Source organism: Falco peregrinus, chromosome 1 (genome assembly GCF_023634155.1).
Source record: "Falco peregrinus isolate bFalPer1 chromosome 1, bFalPer1.pri, whole genome shotgun sequence".
Classification (NCBI taxonomy): domain Eukaryota; kingdom Metazoa; phylum Chordata; class Aves; order Falconiformes; family Falconidae; genus Falco; species Falco peregrinus.
In genome coordinates, this window is record NC_073721.1 from 53,491,555 (window position 1) to 53,512,509 (window position 20,955).

A 20,955-nucleotide genomic window follows, 5' to 3' on the forward strand; every position below is an offset into this window, starting at 1 on the left:
CAGAGCATTGTCCATGCTGCTGCAAGAGTTTCCTCCCCTGCAGCTCCATCAGTGCTATGCCAGACTGTCTTCATCTGTCACCTTCTTCCTGGCTGAGGAATCCCCTGAGATGCAGAGAGCTGGATGCTAGAAGCAGCTCTCACAACTGCACTGTTGTTATACACTTCCCAGAGCGTCAACAACTGGAAGCAAGGTAACGGAGGTCAAGACCCCTTTGGTTTGATCCAGCACAGATAGTTATACCCTTACAAGGGCTCACATTTGCTTTGTAATGGGGGATACTTGAGGTACCTCCCGGCTAAAATTTCATACAGTTTGGTCTTTTGTGTGCTATGAGATCACTCACTCATCTCAGTAGGGACCCTAGAACCCTCCTGCAGCAGCTTTAGTCCTATAAATGTTTCCCGCTATTGGAAAGACCCCTTACCTTCTTTTGCAGGTCCTCTTTACTGTAGCCCAGCAGCTTGAGGAGTTTAGTCCTGGACTCCTGTTCCAGATTCACCTGAGTCCCAAAGGATATTAAAAAGACAAGAAAATACGTAAAATCCTAGAACATCTACACACTGCCAACAGTTGGCTGTTTCTGGCAGCAGCAAAGTTTAGAGCTCAGTTTATAGAGAAGAAACTCAACTATGACAAGCCCACCTAATGACTACTTTGGGGAAAATCTATGCGAAGTTATAATCATGATAAAAAGGTGAAATTCAACTTTGTCACATAGTCTCAATTGAGGTATGACTGTGTATCAGGGCTATGACTGTATGAACACCGAGTGTATTTGGTCATTAATTCCCTGGACAGTCTAGCAATTGCCAAGCTAATCTCTGCAGAGAGACAACGGACTGATTTCAGTCTAGATGAAAGTGAGACAAGGTGGTTGCCTGAAGTCCTAGCTGGCTTCACAAAATTAGTTAACTGTCACAGAAGATCCCTGAGTGGGGATTTCAGACAGGCCAGAGATTCCCACAGGCTGCATGCAGCCTAATTGACAGGTGCTATTTATAAGCTTTAATGCAAGATTGACATTCTGCAAGGAGAATCTGTTTGTCTCAGTTAAGTCCTATGCTGTTCCTATTACAGAACTGATCAAACTGTACACAGATAAGATACTTGTAAACAGTCAGTAGAAACTGCTCTTGAAGATGCAGAAATGGTCATGCAGAACAGTCTTTTGCACAGAAGCTTGGTCTGTAGTTTAAGACAATAGTAATAGATCTTGAATGTACCAGAGTGGTCTCACAGGACCATAGGCCAGCTGGATTATAAAAAAAATAAATCACTAGAATGATAGTTCAATGTAACTCATCTGATTCAGCTGAAAACATTGTTGGAATGACTCTTGCAATGGAGACTACTGTCACCACCTAGACATCACTCAGCCATCCTATTCAAGAGATAAGATTCCCCATGCAAATGTAATACTATGGAAAAGATCCCAGTATTTTGCCACACACACAGTCTACCTATGAGTGTGTGGAAGCCACTACCAAGACTAAGCCCTCCCTGTCCAGAAGGGCAGCCACTCCTCATTACCAAACTTTTTCATATTACTGAATTGTCAATGAAACCATCGTCCTATGTAGGGCTACAGTCAGTCCTCATACCCCCACAGTTCTCTCCCTTATTCTGGGGAATCTCATTGCTCATTTGGACTTTGCCTTGAGAAATAGTAACAGTACAGACAGCATGCAGATACAGCTTGGCAGTGGGCTGAGATGAGAAAATCCTGTTTAGCACCTTGACAGGAAGCCCAAATGAGCCCACTGAAAAGACCATTCCTACTGAAAAATAAGACAACCTCCAAAACCTCAACTGCAAAATTTTTTCTTTAGACAACTAACTAACTAGACTATTCAGTTCCATTTTAGTTCCATCTTAAAGAACACGAACATAAAGGGCTAGAGAGGACCATAATGAGCACATTTCACCCAGCACTGTATAAGTACTGACCTCTGTGTCTCACTAGAGCCATCCTACCTTCAAGAAATTCCAAAGGTTCTCATCAAATGGCAACTTGGCTGTCTGGATCTTGCCCTGGCAGTAATCAAGGAGGTTGCCTGACTGCAAAGCCATCTGCAGTTCTCTGGATCGGAGCAGGAATTCAGTTTCAGTAGTGACTTGACTGATGAATACTTGATGTGGGTAAGTCTGCTGCATTTGCTGTCCCGGAGCTTTGGTAAGACCAAAGGTAATCAATTTTCCTCCAAACTGAGAAAGACAGAGGGAGACACAGTCAGCATTCTTACAAACAAAGGTAAAAGCAACTCGCATAGCTCTTCATTTAGCAAGGCTATGATCACAAGGAATCCAAACAGTTTAATGTGTACGGATAGTAGGAACATTGAGGGAGTTCACATCACAAGCCCTTCAGCTAAAAGTCAATAACCATGACACTCCTGTATGTGCTATCAGGCCTAGACAATTACAAACGCCAGAGAGGCACAGAGGAAAAAAGTACCATTTGGAACTGTTTGTTCTTTTCTGACACAGAGAGGCAGGCTGCAATGACAAAAACTATCATGTGAATGGCAAGCACTAGAGAGACAGAGAACAAGTCAAGCCACAGGCTAAAAGAACCATTCAAGCCTTTTGATTTAGGAGCAAAGAGGTGAAGAAAATTAAGTAACTGGTTAGGAAGAAAACAGAGAAGAATGAGAATGCATGTCCTGCAAGGACAGCTTTTATAAGTCTTCCTTAGCTTTGTTAACTCCTACTTAAAAGCTCTCATTCTCTGCTACAGGACTCTTTCTTGTTGGAAATAAAACTGAATGCTGAGCAAAAGACCTTTGTTCCACGGGACACCACACTGCAACTTGAACAGACATTAAAACACCCAGGAATTGGAAGATAAAAGATTTCTCTAGTGTAAGAAAAGGATCATGTCAACAAATGACACATCTATTGCAGTTTAAGCTAAGGATGCCCCATTCACTTACTGCAAATGAAACCCCCACAGGTCTGCGAATCCACTTGGGTGGCTTTTTTAATGGTGGAATCAAGGTGGTCTGAGCTACTTGCTCTGGCACTTGCAGAGGAGGAAGGATCTGTCCTGTGCCAAAGGGATCCAGGTTGTTGAAGGAGGAAGAGATCTAGAATCAGAGAAGAAATGAATAAGATATAACTCAATCCCTCTCCACACAGAGTAAGCACAAAAAAAAAACCTATTACTTAGTAATTAGTTACTTTCCTTGCTGATGAAGAAAGAGGCTATTACAGCACCTCTTCCTGGAATATCACCAAGTCCCTATGTGAAAGAAATGTTATTTCCAAACAGTCCCAAAAACTATTTCTCAAGAAAGCTTCACCTTGACAGGCTTTCAAGTAATTTTTCCTTTGCAATGTGCAAATTACCTATGAAATGCTTCTTGGCCTAGCACCCAGCTCATAAATACAGGAGTTACAAAATTACTTGCCTTATGCAAGACAGTGACAACATACGGTCAAAAGTTGTCCAACTTATTTCTTATTTTGCTCACAAAAGAATGCTGACTCCCCTTCTGTTGCTGGAGTCTTTCATATGTGTTAGTTTTTTAGGACTGTTCCATGCTTTTATAGTTTAGATGAGGCTGGTGAAATACTCTCTCCAGACCTTCTTGCCTAGACAAGAGAATGTCAAAAGTGGCCCCTGATCTGGATTTCTGACATTTAGGAAGTCAGTGAGCATACATACAGTGCTATTCACAAGCATTCTTAATTTTTAACATTGTTGGCATGGACCCTTTTTGTTTGCTAAAGATAACCTTGTTCAAGTTTGACTAGGCCATAGGGCATAGCTCCAATTTACAGCTGACCAGCATACCTGAAAGGAACCAACATAAGGCTGATCAAGGTAAGGTTGCCAAACAAAGAATCACAAGCAATACCTACATGTTTTGTCTTTCAAGACCTTCTTATGGAGAAACCAATTTCAAAGAAAGACCGCTTCCTGGAGGACCAGCTTATACCTAACAGACCGATCACGCTAGACCTTCAAAAAGTAAATACATACTACTAGGGTACCAGTAACATCAACCATCAGGGACAGAGTTTCTGTCCTGATACCATGGAATCCAGAGGAAAGAGACATCCTGGTCATGAACTCACCACCACCATAATTGTCATTATCTCCTCCTATTTGTGCTCTTACTTGTTATTCTGTTTATGTAGAACTTATTCTGCCCTACTGTTCTCCAATTTTGAACAGTGGAAGTGTGGCACATGCAGATGAAGAATGCACAGAAAGAAAATTCTCCATGGGTTAAATAAACCCTTGATCTCCCACAGCTGTAGCTTGATACAGTATTTTCTGTCTCTTGCAAATCCTAGGAAACTGAACTCAGTCAGCTGTAAACGACTATATAAATAACAAAAGCCAGCTCATACTTCTATTCTGTTAAAATCTGTATTGTAAGGCATTTGTTGGCTGGAAGAGAGGGAGGGAATTAAAAAGACTAGACAACAGATTAAAACTAAAATTTTAGACAGTACTGACATTTAATCTGTTCAGAGTTCGTCCATCTATTTATTTGCTAAGCAATGAGTTTCAGTATCCATGTATTAACATGCTCCAAGCTATAGTCAATTGACTTGAGGAAAATTGCCAATAGTGGCTTATAAGCTACTATTAAAAATTCTCTTCTCAACTAAAGATTAACATACTGCATTAATTAGTACCAACGTATTTAATTTTAGCCTAATGACAAGACAAACTTGTTTGTTACTCTAATAGGTGTGCTGCTTTATTTTTAGTCTAGTAGTAATAACCATAAAACATATATAACATCAAAACTACACTTGATCTTGGTTCTCTTTACACACTTCCATGAATTTTGCAAGAAATACTGAAACATCTTTGTCAAGAGGCAATGTAGTCCTTTTGGGACTTGGTGGATATTATTAAGTCCCCACACAGGTAGCTTCTGGTTCCTGTACCATACAGCTACGTCCCGGTGGGTGGGACAGACTGCATCACTTAAAAATCATATTGTTATACATGCATACTTCTAACAACTCTCAGAAGTCAGGTAACTGCCAATCTGCCAATCCATAACAAATTCACAGGACTTTACCTTGTCAGCCTGCGTCTTCTGCTGAGCTTCTAAGTTCCCACCCATAACAGAATAAATGTTGATCCACCCATCAAAAGTGGCAGCAGAGAAGACTGAAGGATTCCTAGGACACCACTGGACATCAAAGCACCACTGACTTCGAATGGGCAACTCGTAAACCACCTACCACAGAACGAGAGAAGGCAGAAGCACAACACGCATAGTCCCCTGCTTTCCCCAAATTACTTTCCCACAGCAAGTGTGTCACACTTTATTTACATATCACCATTGTATACAAATGTGTTATTATTGCTTCTTGCAGGACACATTTGTAACCAAGTTATAGCGCACTGAGCCCAAACAGCAGAAAGCTGCCATACAACAGGATTCTGATTGTAGAACAAAATTCAAAAGCAAGAAGCCAGCTTTGCCATGCCATGCTTTCCAAGTACTACTGTATCAAAGTACTACAGCATTGTCGCACCTGCTGTTGACAAAGGCAGATACATCAGAAAACAACACTAGAAATACAGAAGCCAAAAGGCAAGAAAGTGTCATGGGCAAGAACACGTAAACAGAACAGAGTAACAAGTCTGACACAGGAAAATAGAAGCCTATAGAAAACAGTAGAAGAACAAAAGAGGGCTATGATAGCTTCAGTTGAACTATGAAGGATATTGCAGCCAACAGGTTTCTGGTCCAGCACTCAAAAATTCAAAGTTCAATTCATGGTCCAGTCACAGACTTCCTGCCTGATGTTGGGCAACTCGCTAACACAACCTTGACTTTGACCCTCCAGTTGGCAACATGAAGAGCTTTCCTTTATGCCTCACAGACACAAAGCAGGGAGAATGACAGCTTCCTTCTCTGTGAGAACATGATCTGCATTTTCTGCTCCCAAGTGTAAAACATTGCATTTGCTTATATTAAAATCTAGACTGCTAAATTAAAAAAAACCAAACACAAACCCCAAAAAACCCCAATATCCCCAAATAAAGAAACCAACTCTTCCCCCAAACTTACCAGATCAGCCATTCTATATAACTGTATTGTCCCTGCTACTGAAAACCTTCCCAATTTTTGTACCACCTGAAACTTTTCTGTTCATTGGTACTAAGTCAAGAAGAGCCCTCTAACAATAGTTTACACATAAATGTCTAACTTGAATTTGGAATCTGCAAATCTACAGCAGCGTGCATAAGGATGAGGCAGCTGCACTAAAATTGTTTTTTAAAAATTTTCTGCTAAAACAGCAAAAAACTGTTGTAAAAATCAGGCATCACAAACATTTCAGAGTCTAATTCCCTTCTAATCACTAGACATCTGAACAGAGTAAGCATCAAATCCCATGAAAACACAACAGCATAATTTCATACTTTTTATGAAATGGATTGATTTTTTTTCCATGCCTCCAAGGCAAAGGTGTTCAGCTAAGTGAAATTGTCCTATGAAATAAATCCAACCTGGGGCTGCCAGTGGAACTTTGTTCAGTATTGTTACTTTCCCCATGTTATCATCAAGACCAACTGTATGAATTTTCTTCAAAGTTCAAATTTCATTTTGATCCAGAAATTCAGCACTGAGTAGATGTGCAGAAAAATTTTTTACAAAGTCCTATTTTAATTCAGGTGATACCTAAATACTTCAGAGTTGGTAATTTTGAGATACATGACTAGATAAGTGTATACATGTGAAACCACTGTACTACGAATAAAGTTTACGCACATTTAATTAATTGTTCCCCTCTCAATGACTGTGACAAATGCTCCTCATTCTCCTTCAAGTTTCCCCCCAAAAACTAACTACCCTAGGAAAAGGAAGAAGAAACAAATGGACACAGAGAACACTAACGTGTGAACATAGCAAGAGCAATCAATTAGCTGAAACTCAGTTTTATTTAAAGCTTTCTTCCCTCCATGATCTCTGGACACTGCCTGTCTCTGTTGGTTTTAGTCTGGACATGGACATCACTCTTCATACACTCCAGACAGGAAGAGTGCAGAAGACATACTGGAGGAAATGACGTTGGCCCTCCACAGGGATACAGAGAAGGGACACACACAAAGCACACAACTCTATAAAGCAGACCCCATGTACTTATAGCTGTGGTTATGTACCTCCCCCATGTTTGGGTTCCAGCACAAGATCCGGTTGTCTTTGGCGCTACTCAACAGCAGTTCAGGGTCAGCCTGGCACCAAGAGACAGAGAGAACTCCCCTAAAATAGATTAGAAAGAAATCAGTCATATTTCATAGCCCACCCACTCTCCCCCCCATCGACAAGAAAGCAGCACGCACCATCACTTAAGCTTGGAAATTCTAGTTCTCATGCTTACCCTCAACCCAATTCACCTGCGAAACAAAGCAGGCCTAGCAAAAAATCATAGTTCTCCTAAGCTGATGTCTGCCTTTCAAAGATGGAGATCCTTGAAAAGGCAATACAACAAGCAGGCCCTCACCTTGTGTGCCCTTCCAGCTGGCTCAGCGGAGAGGTAGCAAAACGCAAGTCCCATATTTGGATCACTGGCAAGCGGTCATCCTCAGAGGAAAGGACTAGCTGGGTTGCAACTTCTGGATGCCAGGCCATTCCTGAGCAATGCATCTAGGGACAAAAATAGCATAAGCTGAAAACTCAGCAAAGCGAGCTGGCAATAGCACAAACGGCCCAGAGCCACATCATACACCACCAAGCTGTCTGGTGCAGTTGGCATACTGGAGTGAAGCGATGCCATCCAGAGGGACCTTGACAGGTTTGAGAGGTGGGCCCATGCAAACCTCATGAAGTTCAACAAGGCCAAGTGCAAGGCCCTGCTCATGGGTTAGGGCAATCCCATGGGCTGGGTGGAGAATGGATTGAGAGCAGCCCTGAGGAGAAGGACTTGGGGGTGCTGGATGACAAGAAGCTTAACATGACCTGGCAGTGTGCATATGCAGCCCAGAAAGCCAACCGTACCCTGAGCTGCATCAAAAGAAGAGTGACCAGCAGGTCAAGGGAGGTGATTCTCCCCCTCTGCTCTGCTCTCATGAGACCCCACCTGGAGCACTGTGTTCAGCTTTGGGGCCCCAACATAAGGAGCACAGAGACTTGCTGGAGCGAGTCCAGAGGAGGCCACAGAGATGAACAGAGGGCCGGAGCACCTCTCCTATGAAGACAGGCTGAGAGAGTTGGGGTTGTGCAGCCGGGAAAAGAGAAGGCTCTGGGGAGACCTCCTAGTAGTCATCCAGTACCTAAAGGGGACGTACAAGAAAGCTGGAGAGAGACTTTTACAAGGGCAGGTAGTGATAGGACAAGGGGCAATGGCTTTAAACTGAAAGAGGGCAGATTTACATTAGATATTAGGAAGAAATTCTTTATTGTGAGGGTGGTGAGACACTGGAACAGGCTGCCCAGCAAAGCTGTGGATGCCCCATCCCTGGAAGTGTTCAAAGGCCAGGTTGGATGGGGCTTTGAGCAACCTGGTCTAATGGAAGATGCCCACCCAATTGGCAGGGGGTTTAAAACTAGTTATCTTTGAGGTCCCTTCCAACCCATGCCATACTACGATTCTATGATTCTGCACTTAATTTGCCTAGAATGCTTGACATAAAGCAAGTCTAGCAATGTCTTGCTGTGGGAAGCAACTGCTTCTACCTTCTCTACACATCAAAAAAACCACTAACCATACAGAAGTTAAGGACTAGTTCAAAGCTGACCTAGGAAGACAGCTGGGATTAAAACACAGGAGGCTTCTCATAAATGAACTGCAAACATAAAAATTGAATGCAAGATTGCCCCCCCCCCCTTTTTTTTTTTTTTTTGGAACAGCTAGGGGTCTCATTTCCCCATTTCATTAGGGGAAGAAAAAAATGAGAGGTGCTTTGATGCTACAGCTCCAAGAGAACCAGTCCCAACAGCTCCCACAATAAAACCACTTGATCCCAAGAGCCTGTGCCGCTGCTTTGCAGTCACATGTGGCATGTTGTAAGCCAGTTAGAAACAGCCCTTCTGTCACTCACTCTGTTGCTGTGGTCACTGACTTTGATGATAGGCTCATTCTTCCTGAGGTCCCAAACCACAGCCTTGCCGCTGGGGTGAGCGGAGGACAGGATATGCTGCACCTGCCGATTCCAGGACACCACACTGATGTCTTCATGAGGCTGCCGAGACAGGATAGGCCACACATCCATTATCCCCATGCTGAGGGAACACTAACCACAGGATTCTGCCACTAGGTTAACAAAGGGGTTTGATGATATATAGATTCCTCTCTTCAGTTACTGGTCAACTAACTGGAAATAGCAGCAGAACTGACCGAAAAAATTAGGAAGCATGGAAAGCCCTTTACTCAGAGAGTACAGTGGACAGTCAAATTCTAAGGGGGAAATGTCACCTGAAAAAGCACCTTTGCATTTTGGGAGCAGGTACTGGACTCTGCATTGGCCAAATGTGTTATAAATCAGTCCAGAGAGAACTGCAGCTGAGAGAACACAGACGCTGACCACCACTCTTGTGATGAACTTCAATGGAAAGATGACCTGGTGCAACATTTCAGAAGTACAGTGAGATGGAAAATGATGAAGCATTCAAGGCAATTGTCATTACTGTATCTACCACAATGCAGAAGACAGGCAAGGAAATAAATGGGAGGCTTACTGAAGGAAAAACTTGGCCTGGCCTGCTTTTAAGCAAGTTTACTATAATTTTTCCTCTTTCAGGACTTGATCACCCTGAATAACATAGTCAGCACCGGATGACCAGAAGCTTCTTCCTCTTCAAACTCAGGAAACATTATCTGGGAGTAATAGCCAAGATGTATTAAATGGCTCACTGGTTCTGCTAGGGATATTACTTTCATGAGATATGAAAAGCTTCAGCTGAAGCCTGAAATATATTCATTCCTCAGAGAAGGTCCACTAAACCTTCTTAATCCATCACACATGCCCCAGCTGGATCACAAGATAAACTGGTCAGTTACTTGATTCAAATCCACAAAAAGCTTATCCATCCATGCAAAGTGCATCCTTCCAGAGCTTGTCAGTCTACCTCCCCTCCCTTTACAACACTCTTTCCATCTCCCCAGAATGAAGGCGATCAGTCACTTCTGATTCATCTTTCCCCTGACAGACATCAAGGTCATTCTCCCTTCACAGACTGACTAAACCAGGATGACTCTACACGCTCACATATAAAACTGCAGGGGTACTGCCCAGAGGAAAACTCATTTACCTGTGATTTAGCCCCTGGAGTCATAGGCACACTAAAGTTATTCAAGTCCCAGATGAAAATTTCAGAATCATTGGCTCCAGAAGCCAAGAGGTTACTCTGCAGAAAAAAAGAAAAGCTCAGCTGAGTTTCCTGCTTGCAGGGAAAGAGGATGGATTGCCTAAAAATAAACGCAAGCAAAAAAACCCAGAGTCTTCCAAAGTCGGATGACAGTTGCCTTTCACAGCCACTGGTAAGCAGAAAGATACTAATCGGATTATAAACCAAGCACATCTACGGCCTCCATACCTTCAGCTGTACCATGGTACAGACCTGTTTAAAATTTGTCTAGCAAGCTACATGTGCAGTGGCTGCTGTTACTCATCATGGAACTCTGCCACATGCCTAGAAGCCACTGTCTCTGGCCATTTAAGCCTTTGCCCTGCATTCTGGCACCAAGGGCATTTTTTCTGAGAAGACGCAGGCTTCCCAAAAGGGTCTGTGGATTGTTTTCTATTTGCCTTTGTGCTACCACAGGAACCTGTGTCCTGTTCACTACTTGCTTATGTTGCAGTCCTTTCAAATGTGACCAGAGCCCCACCGAATTAAACACCAACTGGACAAATTAAAAAAAAAAGTTCTGATTTCAAATTGGTAATGATCTAACATGTAACACTATTACAAGACACAGTTTTACAAAGAGGTAAAAAGCTTGATCAAGGTCATGGGGGAATTCAGTGGCAAAGCTGTGAAGAGAGCCCAAATCTGAGTTCCAAACCAGCTATCACAACTACCATGCCTCCTGCGAGTTAAAAACTGTTCCTTCGGTTTAGAAATCTCTATACATAAGGGAAAAAAAGTGTATTTTTTAACATGAAGGTTAACTTTCTTTTGTTCTAAGTATCTTAGCGTTGCATACCTGGAAAGGGTTGAAGTCAAGAGCTCGAACAGGACCTGAATGCTTCTCTGTTTGCCCAATCACAGGCTCGCTCTTTGAAGCCAAGATGCGGTGCACGCTGTACATCGTCAGTACACCATTATCCCCTCCACCAATGATCACTCCAGAGGATTCTGGAGACCCATTTCCAAAGTTACCCCAGATCAGCTTATGAAACCTAAAAAAGAAGAAAATAAGGCTGGCATAGGCCACAATATCTGGTGGAAGTCAGAAACCCTCTGCATTACCAAAAACCACATCCATGTTCTGACCTATCAAATATATCCATCAGTGGGCATCTTAAATAACTGTTTCCCTTTTAGGAGGACTGTGGCTCTTGCATGCAAAAAAAGACAGATGCTTCCTGCCAAAGATGCTTAAAGGGAACTCACAAAGGAAGAGCTTATCCCTCTGTTTTGTTTAAAACATTTAGGTCATAATATGGGATTTGGTGGGTGAAATCCTCTAACCTACACTATACAGAAAATCAGATTAGAGGACGATGTGCCTTCCTTTCTAGAGCTGTTACCTGAAAAATGTTACCCCCTTTAAAATTTGCTAGTTAGAGATGAAGGCTGTGTTTTACACTGGGTGTAAATGTCACCCACTCTGGTGAGCCTAAGCAATCACTTTGTATAAAAAGCTGGAAGGTGATTTTCACTGTGCCTCTAGTCTATTGCAAATCATTAGCCCCAGCAACTTCATATGACACAGAACGACTCTACTGACTGACTACCACAGAAGTCCTTTCAGATATCTCCAATGGTCCAACTGCTCTACTTTTACACCCAACATGATCTGTGTAAACAAAAACATTCTGTTCTTGAAAACTGAGGTTAACTGATGCAAAAGATCTCTTTATACCCCAAACCCATGATTTCCTCCTCTCCTTTCTTGTATCGGAAAAGCCCTTTACTGTTCCACTGATTGATACATTAGTATGAGTCCCTAGTACCTGTTTGAGGCAGGAAGTGTTCCTTTCTGCTTCAAGTCCAGGGAGGGATCCCTGAAGTCAACCTCAAATATTTCCAAGGTGGCATTTGTACTGAAGGATGCATCCAGTTGCTGGGCAGATGTTCCTAGCAGAAGCACAAGGGCAACACAAGTGGGCACTTTTTCCAGGAACATAAGACACAAAAAGAGCAAGGCACTGGAAACCTATTCTTCAGAGTCAACACAACCTTGGTACCGTGCCTGTTCGAAGGAGGACATGTCTGATATATATATATATATATAATTCATATACCCTCTTCCAAGCAAGCACAGCTTCTGATATTAAGTCCTTATCTAAATTACAAATGCAGTCACATCATGAAATCCAGCTACAATTATGATCCCAAATACTCCTGTATACTGCTCCTCAACCATGATCAGGTGTCTTTAATAAGACCTTCTAAACCTAGCCTACAGCTAAAGTTCTTCAACCTTAGACAACTAAACACGCCCCAACGACCCACAGAGAGCTAGCAGTCACACGGTAGTGGCTTCCTTCCCTCTCCCTAGCCTACAGAATAAAAGCTAAAAATTGATTTAACGTTGCCTAATGGGACACTGCCAGGCAAATAGTCACCCAGTTACAACAGGAATGCTTTATAATTGCCTATGGCATGGAAAGTGCCCAGGAGGCTATTAAAAAGCAGTTCCAAGTTACAAAATTGTGCAGTTTCTGATCTAAAGCAGACTGAAGCCAAGACCTTTGGTTCAACCAAAACTCTGGTCTTTTTAGAGGAACTCAAAATAGACTATCTGCCCCAAAAAGGGTAATGTTGTTTTTAAGGCAACAGTTGACATTTTGTCACTTTTTTTTGACAGCCAACCCTGAAAAAAAGAATCAAAACAATATGGTAGTGCTGCACAACCCAGGCAGGAGACAAAGCTAACTAGTTCTCATGTTGGGCAGACAACTGTGGTGGTTTGACCCTGCCTAGATGCCAGGTGCCCAAAGCTGCTCTATCACTCCCTCTCCCCAGCTCGACAGGGGAGAGAAAAAAATAACAAAAAGCTTGTGGGTTGAGATAAGGACAGGGATGACAGGAACATCACTCAGCCACTACCATCATGGGCAAAACAGACCAGACTCGGGAAAAATAGTTTAATTTATTACCAATCAAAATCAGAGTAGAATAATGAGAAAATGAAAAGTCTTAAAACATCTTCCCCACACCCCTCCCTTCTTCCTGGGCTTAACTTCACCCCCAAATTCTCTATCTCCTCCCCCCCGAGTGGTGCAGGGGAACAGGGAATGGGGGCTTCGGTCAGACCATCACAAGCCGTCTCTGCCACTCCTTCCTCTGGGGAAGGGCTCCTCACACTGCCCCTGCTCCAGTGTGGGGTCCCTCCCATGGGAGACAGTCCCTCCATGAACTCCTCCAGCGTGAGTCCTTCCCATGGGCTGCAGGTTCTTCACACACTGCCCCAGCATGGGTCCCCCCACAGGGTGCAGCCTCTCAGGCACAGACAGCTCCAATGTGGGTCCCCCACGGGGGCACAAGCCCTGCCAGCAAACCGGCCCCAGCCTGGGCTCCTCTTCCCACGGCGGCACAGGTCCTGCCAGGAGCCTGCTCCAGGGTGGGCTGCCCCACACTGTGGGCTGTGAAGGGTCACAGCCTCCTTCAGGCATCCCCCTGCTCCGGTGTGGGGTCCTCCACCAGCTGCAGGCATATGTATCTCTGCTCCACTGTTAACCTCCACGGGCTGAGGGGACAGCCTGCCTCACCATGGTCTTCCCCATGAGCTGCAGGGGAATCTCTGCTCCGACACCTGGAGCACCTCCTGTCCCTCCTTCTGAACTGATCTGGGTGTCTGCAGGGCTGTTGCTCTCACACGTTCTCACTCCTCTCTCCCTGCTAGTGCAGGGTGTGTGTGTGTGTGTTTCCCCTTCTTTATATGCTATCCTAGAAGCACTACCACTGTGGCTGATCAGCTCACCCTTGGCCAGTAGCAGGTCTGTCTTGAAGCCAGCTGCCACTGGCTCCATCTGACACAGGGGCAGCTTCTGGTATCTTCCCACAGAAGCCACCCCTGTAGCCCCCCTGCTACCAAAACCTTGCCACACAAACCCACTACAACCCAACCCATCAGTTCCACAGTCATTTCCACACTAAACTCATCTACTGCTAACTCAGTGAACAGGCCAGCTTTGTGCTTCAGGAAATAAAATCACTGTAACCATAGCGAATAGTATCAATAAAATGCAAACGTAAGGTTTTGCAGAAGTATTGAAAATTGAATGTGAACTGTAACAGGCAACTTTAGGGAGAAGAGGTTTCTATTATTTGATTGTCAAACCATGTGATAATGGCTGAAGACCAACAAAAGTAAAAGTGAGCTTAAATGAACATGACTAGAATGAACTCCCCCCTGCCCCCGCCCCCTGCCATACCAAGTACGTAACCTTATTTTGTTTTCTTTTTCATAGCAAACAGGTGTTGGGAGTTCATACAGACCTAATTAGATCCAAAAAGCCACATATTCACTGTTTAAAAAATCATTGGCCTTAAAGGTGTCAAAGTTGGGTATAAAAGTAATCCTCTACCAGTCACTTATTAAAAAAAAAAAAAAAAAGAAAAAAGGCTGTAATGTTTTTGGTATATCACTTATAAGTTGAGATATTCCCAGCCTTAGTATTAAGGTGGGGATTGTTGAAAGTTAAAACCAACGTAACTGTACATAAAACCTCTCTGTGGCTCATACTTTAATATTCACAAATTGTAAAGAACTGTACCTGTTGCTAGATAAATGGGGTGGTTGTTTGCTGGACTCCATGCCTGGGCAGCTGTTCGCTCAATTTCCTTTAGCTTCATTTTCTAGACTCTAGAAGAAATTTGACACAGTGGTTAGAACAGCCAGATAAAATCAACACGAAAATAATCACACCAGTAACAAAATATCCCCCTTACCAAGATATCACAAGAAAAAATTGCTCTTAATACAGAGAAGTTACTTGCTACTTCCTGAGGTAGTGAATACAGTTTTACTGAAATTAATTAGGGTATTTTAGAATTCATTAAAAGAACAAAACAAAACACAATTCCAACAGTCTGATCCTAGATCTCCTTCCACATACAGCTCTCTTTTTCGTATACCCCAATTACAGGAGAGTTTTAGAAAAAGGAAGAGGATCTAAATTAAATGACATACTCAAGTTTTCAGGCTGGTTTAAATCAGCTGCAGAAATTAATTTAAACAAATTATTTGCAAAACACTAGTTGCTCTCTCTGAACAAACCAATGTCAGTATCTACATAGACAAAAAGAGAGCAGAAGGAATCTCAGGGCAGGCTAAATTCCAGGCAGAAAAGTGACGTGGCAAGAAAAAACAAAGTGCAATGCTATCATGTGCCAATTCAGTTACCGTACTTTGTTCTCACTCCTCTGAGAAGCAAAAGGAAAAAAAAAAATCATTTGACTTTCTGGTTGAGTTTGTAAATGGTAGGTGAGAAGAAGTGATACAGAAGTAACTGCTGGGTTTCAATCTCAGCTCTAAACCCGATTATTTTTATTTACTCTGGATAGATCCACTGACACCTGTAAAATGGGAATACAATTTCCCCTTGAGAGAGATTAGTTGGGTAATAACATAGCAGTATAATTGAAAGTCAAACATCAACAGCAGGCAACCAGGATGCTACAAAATTGAATATAAATACAAATTATTGTTCCACGTAGGATCCCATTCTTGCTGAGGAGAAAGCACACAGTTCCTCTCCATCTCAGACCATGCCCAGGCCTTCTAGGTATGTCAGCAACATAAATGATGTGTGGACATAGCATTCACAGGCTAGTGGGGTCATTCTTATCAGCAGTTCCTAAACCTTTTGAGCTTGGCCGCAGTGCAGTCTTTTAACTTCAGCTAAACAGCGCTCCTTAGGAGGCACTCAGATGATACCATGCTGAATAAAGCAAAATTGTCAGCAGGCAGCACAGCAAAACACTCTGCATCTTGCCAGCAAACTGTGATTAACCTCTCCTAGTTACTTGACACTGTCTGCATTAGCCAGGCTGACGATTAAACCACAGTCTGCATCACATGGCCTTCTGTTCAGATGCAGGGCTACAAGTGTCAGTGCTTCGCAGTTTGGCTGTACTCAGGCCACAGTATGGATGTTTATTTGTAACTAAGTTCATAAAGGTAGCTTGCTGTGGCCAGCCTGCTGTCTGGCCAAACCACCAAAAAACCCAACAAAAAAACCCCAACAAACCAATGCAATTTTGAAAAAGCCTTCTGTCATCTTGTGGCTTACATGAAATTATGGCCTCCTGAGGCCCACACAAGGGGAAATCTGGTCAGCATTACCTCCTAGCTAATAGCTCCACATCCTTTTTAGGGTTTCTTCACCACCACCAGTCAGAAGACAAGGACATCCTCCCTCTCCTGCATGCACCATCAGCATATGCTGTTTGATTAGAATTTATTTAATGCTTTTCAGCATTAGCCTGCAGCAGTATCTCCCAAAGCTCAAACTGCCAACTTAGCTGAGGTCCAAAGGAATCTGAACGGAACTTTTGTACAATAAAACAAGTGCAACTATTTCCTCACTCAGCCTAGGAACAGAGGTAAAGAGGTCATCTCATCATCATCACTATAACAGACCTCTAAAAAGCTTACTTGCCAATCTTCCAGCACATATTTTGCAGGGTACTCATTAGAGCTACGCCACATTCTCTCTGCCAAGAAGCTTCAGCACCTACTCATCTGTCTCGCATACTAGTGCAAGAACACTGTCCAGGTCTCCTCCCTTCATTGGCAGAGGAGAATGAAAATATCCCCAGGAGGAAAGTCAGGCAAGCCTGCTAGCAACAGTCTACTGCACAAGGTACTACCTGGCTTCACTGATGTGGGGAAGCAGGACAGCTGGGATGTTCCTTACCAGTCCCTTTCCTGCCTCTTCTGCCTCCAGTTACAATCCATCAGCTGTAGAAGCTGGCTGTACATACAGGCCTCACTGCTTCTTGGCTTTTGAGAGGGCAACTCCCCTGCAAACATTATTAGACAACAGCTGAGTCCTCTTCCCTCTAGTAAATTAACCGGTAAAGAAACAATGAAGTGCATAACCATCACAAACTGAGCCAGGTGAATGGTACAAGCTCCCACTCCTCACCCTCTGTGTTGGGCTGACTGCACGGCTAGCACAATTTGCATTTAACCTCACAAAAAATGTGCAGAAAAGTAATCAATTGTCCAGCTTTTCTTGTAAATAGGGCATTTTGCAAGAAAGTCAACATTACTGTTCTCTTTTCACAAACTTAAGTCAGGACAGAACATGAAGGTAAAGTGCTGTCCTGGTTTCAGTTGGGATAGTTATTTTTTTTTTTTAGTGGCTGGTGCAGCGCTGTGTTTCGGATTTGGTGTGAGAACAGTGTTGATAACGCACTGATGTTTTCAGTTGTTGCTGGTTTATGTTGATACTAAGTCAAGGACTTTTCAGTTTCTCAGGCCCTGCCAGTGAGAGGGCTGGAGGGGCACAAGAAATTGGGAGGGGACACATGACCCAAACTAGCCAGAGGGGTATTCTATACCATGGGATGTCATGCTCTGTGCATAAACTGGGGGGGGGAAATTTGCTGGGGCCTGCCAATCATTGCTCAGGGACTGGCTGGGCACTGGTCAGCGGGTGGTGAGCAACTGCACTGTGCATCACTTGTTTTCTCCCTTCCCTATGGATTTCATTCCTCTCCCCTTCTGCCTCCATTTCATTATAACTGTTATTTTTATTACCTTTTTTTATTTTATTTCAATTATTAAATTGTTCTTATCTCAACCCTTGAGTTTTACATTCCTTTCCAATTCTTCTCCTCATACCTCTGGCTGAGGAGGAAGTGAGTGAGCAAGTGAGCAACTGTGTAGTACTTAGTTACCACAACAAGTGTCTTGATTGCTTTCCTATGTCTAGATGAGTCACAACAAGCAAGGCGCTATTTAGAGTGGCTCAACATCAAAAGAACTGCAGAAGTGCTGGATTATAGGTAACAAGTACACAGTGTCCCTGGTCCTCAAGGTAAAGCAGTAGTAGTGCCAACAGACTGAGGAGGCCCACAGGAGATACACAAGAAGCCAAAAGGTCACAGTATCACTCCATCTCTTAAGCACCTCCTCCTATCAGTCCAGCTCCAATGCAGATGAGGTTCTGCAGGGATGCAGCAGCACCTTCTTCTGAAGTCAGGTGGGCTCCGAGTTTGGAAGGGAAAAAAAAAAAAAAAGGCTGATTTGCATCATACTCTTAGAGAAGTGATCCTTATATACGCTGTGCATGTCTGTACCCAGGACAGGACTCATGATCCTCAAAGCAGGAAAAAGCCCTTCCTTAGCAACCTCTTGTGGCTGCCTGAGAAAAATTCACAAGTATTGAACTCTTCTTCCACAGGAGAATTTTTAGGGAGACGTTGCCACCTGCTGTCATCTCCCAAAATAGCACCTAAGACTTCTGAGAAGGCTCACGCTTTTCTCAGGACCTCTGATTAATCACGACAATTCCTCCTCCTTCTACAGACACCCGATTACAGCTCTAACGTATTAACGAATCCCAGCCCCAAAGGGCGTCGCAGGACAGCAGTGGCGTTTCCCCGCAGCCTCCCCAGCCACGGTACCTTAGGAGGTACCAGTGCCTGCACAGCCAAACCTAGCAGGTCAGAGCACCCCGCACCAGTGGGAAGTGGGAAGCACACAACTGAGCAGTGACAAGTAAAAGCACACGTTCTCAAATCATGGTGGACCATGCAAATAGGGCTGACAGAGGCAAAAATTCCTCACCTACATTAATGTGAAATACTTGTGGCTTTAGAGTACTCTGTAAAAGATCATGGTGGTTGTTGTATCAGTTGACTAACCCTCACAGCTGCTGCAATAATCATCCCTGGTATCACTCTAGGGAGGCCTTTTTGCACCACTCGAACACTGCCAATCAGAAATCCCCTCCTACTGACTTTCCCAATTCCCCTCCTGCCACTGGGAACCCAACCGTTCCTCTTCAACCAGCTCCTGCCGATACTGGGCTTCCAGCACAACATGGCACATACAGAGCTCACAGCCTGACCCTCACCCTAGCTAAAGGTGAAACTCGGGCAGAAGAGACAACACTTGTCCAAGGTCACCCAGCAGCCACTCTTGAGAGCTGAAAAAGTCCTCTCAGCCACGACACCGCAGTTAAGACACAAGCCATCCCACCAGCCTCCACCTCACGACATCGATCTAAAAATCGCTGTCCTGCCCCTCGTGCTGCTCCGACGCTCCTCTCGCAGCTCCCCAGTGCGCTGCAGCCAGGCTGCTCTCGTAAGTGCTTATTATAAACCCCAATTACAGGAGGCAGAGACGCTAATCCCAGCTAATCGTCAGTGCTTGCAAGGCGGGGCGGTCGCAGGGCAGGGCTCTGCGCGCTCCTCCATGACAGCTCCCACGGAGCACAGAACTCCCCGAGGTCTCCGAGCGCTTTCGGAAGCACCGCCCGGTGCCACGGCCGGCACCGGCGGGAACGCACACAGGCGTGCCTGGCCAGCCGGCGCCACGCAGCGGGAGGGCGAGCCTAGAGACCACCGGCCGCGGGCAGGCTCTCAGCTACGCTGGAGGCCTCGCCGCGGCCCAGCTCAGACTGCGTCGCTCCCTCCAGGTGCCCCGCTGCCCAGAGGCCGGCCCGCGGCAGAGGGAAGCGGCTCCGGGGGCAGGGACGGAGCCGTGGCACCGGGGGACGGGCCACGGGACGGGCAGGATAACAAAGGAGACCGGGCCAGGGGGGATATGGGGGTGAAAGGGCCCGGCCCCGGGTCGCGGCAGGGCCGGGCTGGCCCCGGCCGGCCCCCTGCCCTCTGTAGCGGGGCCGGAGGAGTGGCGGGGCCGGGGCGGGAGCAGCCGCTCGCATCAGACCGAGCGCAGCGGGCGAGGGGGTGCGGGCGGCCCTTACCGGCTCGCTTGCCGTCCCAGCCGCTCCGCGACCCGCGCCCGGACGGTTCCCGCAGCGCAGCCCTCACGACGGTGGCCGCCGGGAGCCGAAAAGCCGCCGCCGGCGGAGCACCGCCCCCAGCCCCGCCTCGGCCCCTCCGCGCAGGCGCCAGCTGGTCCGTTCCGGGGGGCTCCAGCGCCGCCGCTGCGCTCCCGGGGCGTGCGGGGCCGCGCTCGGTGGCTCCCGACGGGGTTCGGGGCGTCCCTCCCTCAGCCGCCGGCCGCCTTTTCTGGCCTTCAAGTACCTGAATTCGCCCCGTGGCTGGTCCGACAGGCCCGCGCGGTGGGAGCCCCGCAGGCAGGGCCAGGCCGGCGCCCCTTTCGCAGCCTGCCTTGGCTGCCGATTTAGGCTTTCCTGAGAGGGAATGCAGCAGGGAAAGGTGCACAGCTTAGGGGTACGCTTTCCTAAAGGCATTTTAGTTGCCAGGGAAAAAAAATAACGCAGAAGGACCCAGACCTCCTTTCTTCAACTCTTTCCTGTTTTGAAAAAATTTGCCTGTGCTACGAACCCCATTTTTAAGGATTTCTGTGCCATATTGCCAGCCCAGCCCTTTATGCCTTCCACATGAAGAAAAACATCAAGTTACGGTTAGGGAGGGATTTCGTGCTGAACTCCCCAAAGGAGGCGGCAGCCACGCGGGGTGGGCCTCAACCCCCCTCTGCGCAACTGCTGCACTGTTGTCTTACATGGCAAGATAACGCATCTATTACTGCTTCGATCGTTTTCATTGTACTGGAAGACTCTCACAACATCGCATATGGTGCTGTCATGTAACTGCTGTGGAATGGGAATTCTTACTCAAAGTCGTAACTAAGGAGAGTTTTCTCCTGCATAATGCTTTGTAACAGAACTCAGTTTCAAGGCCCCTGCAGCTCAAA

General features: G+C 45.3%; 1 protein-coding gene across 10 annotated transcripts in view; it reads right to left on the minus strand.

The window, feature by feature from the left end:
- SEC31B (SEC31 homolog B, COPII coat complex component) overlaps window positions 1-20,153 on the minus strand; it is a 38,274-nt gene extending 18,121 nt beyond the window's left edge. For 7 of the 10 annotated variants that reach the window (XM_055800706.1, XM_055800695.1, XM_055800701.1 and 4 more), the window contains exons 1-12: window positions 20,039-20,153; window positions 14,870-14,958; window positions 12,101-12,224; window positions 11,128-11,323; window positions 10,233-10,328; window positions 9,023-9,163; window positions 7,486-7,628; window positions 7,145-7,244; window positions 5,049-5,210; window positions 2,937-3,089; window positions 1,978-2,208; window positions 428-502 (exon numbers count right to left, since the gene is read on the minus strand). In XM_055800706.1, coding sequence (XP_055656681.1) covers window positions 428-502; window positions 1,978-2,208; window positions 2,937-3,089; window positions 5,049-5,210; window positions 7,145-7,244; window positions 7,486-7,628; window positions 9,023-9,163; window positions 10,233-10,328; window positions 11,128-11,323; window positions 12,101-12,224; window positions 14,870-14,948 — 1,500 coding nt within the window. In that variant the 5' untranslated portion in view covers window positions 14,949-14,958; window positions 20,039-20,153. Of the gene's footprint in view, window positions 1-427; window positions 503-1,977; window positions 2,209-2,936; window positions 3,090-5,048; window positions 5,211-7,144; window positions 7,245-7,485; window positions 7,629-9,022; window positions 9,164-10,232; window positions 10,329-11,127; window positions 11,324-12,100; window positions 12,225-14,869; window positions 14,959-17,014; window positions 17,121-18,234; window positions 18,325-20,038 lie in introns of those variants that run through there. The other 3 variants (XM_055800668.1, XM_055800673.1, XM_055800676.1) reach the window with 3 other exon arrangements.
- Between the last annotated feature and the right edge of the window lie 802 nt (window positions 20,154-20,955).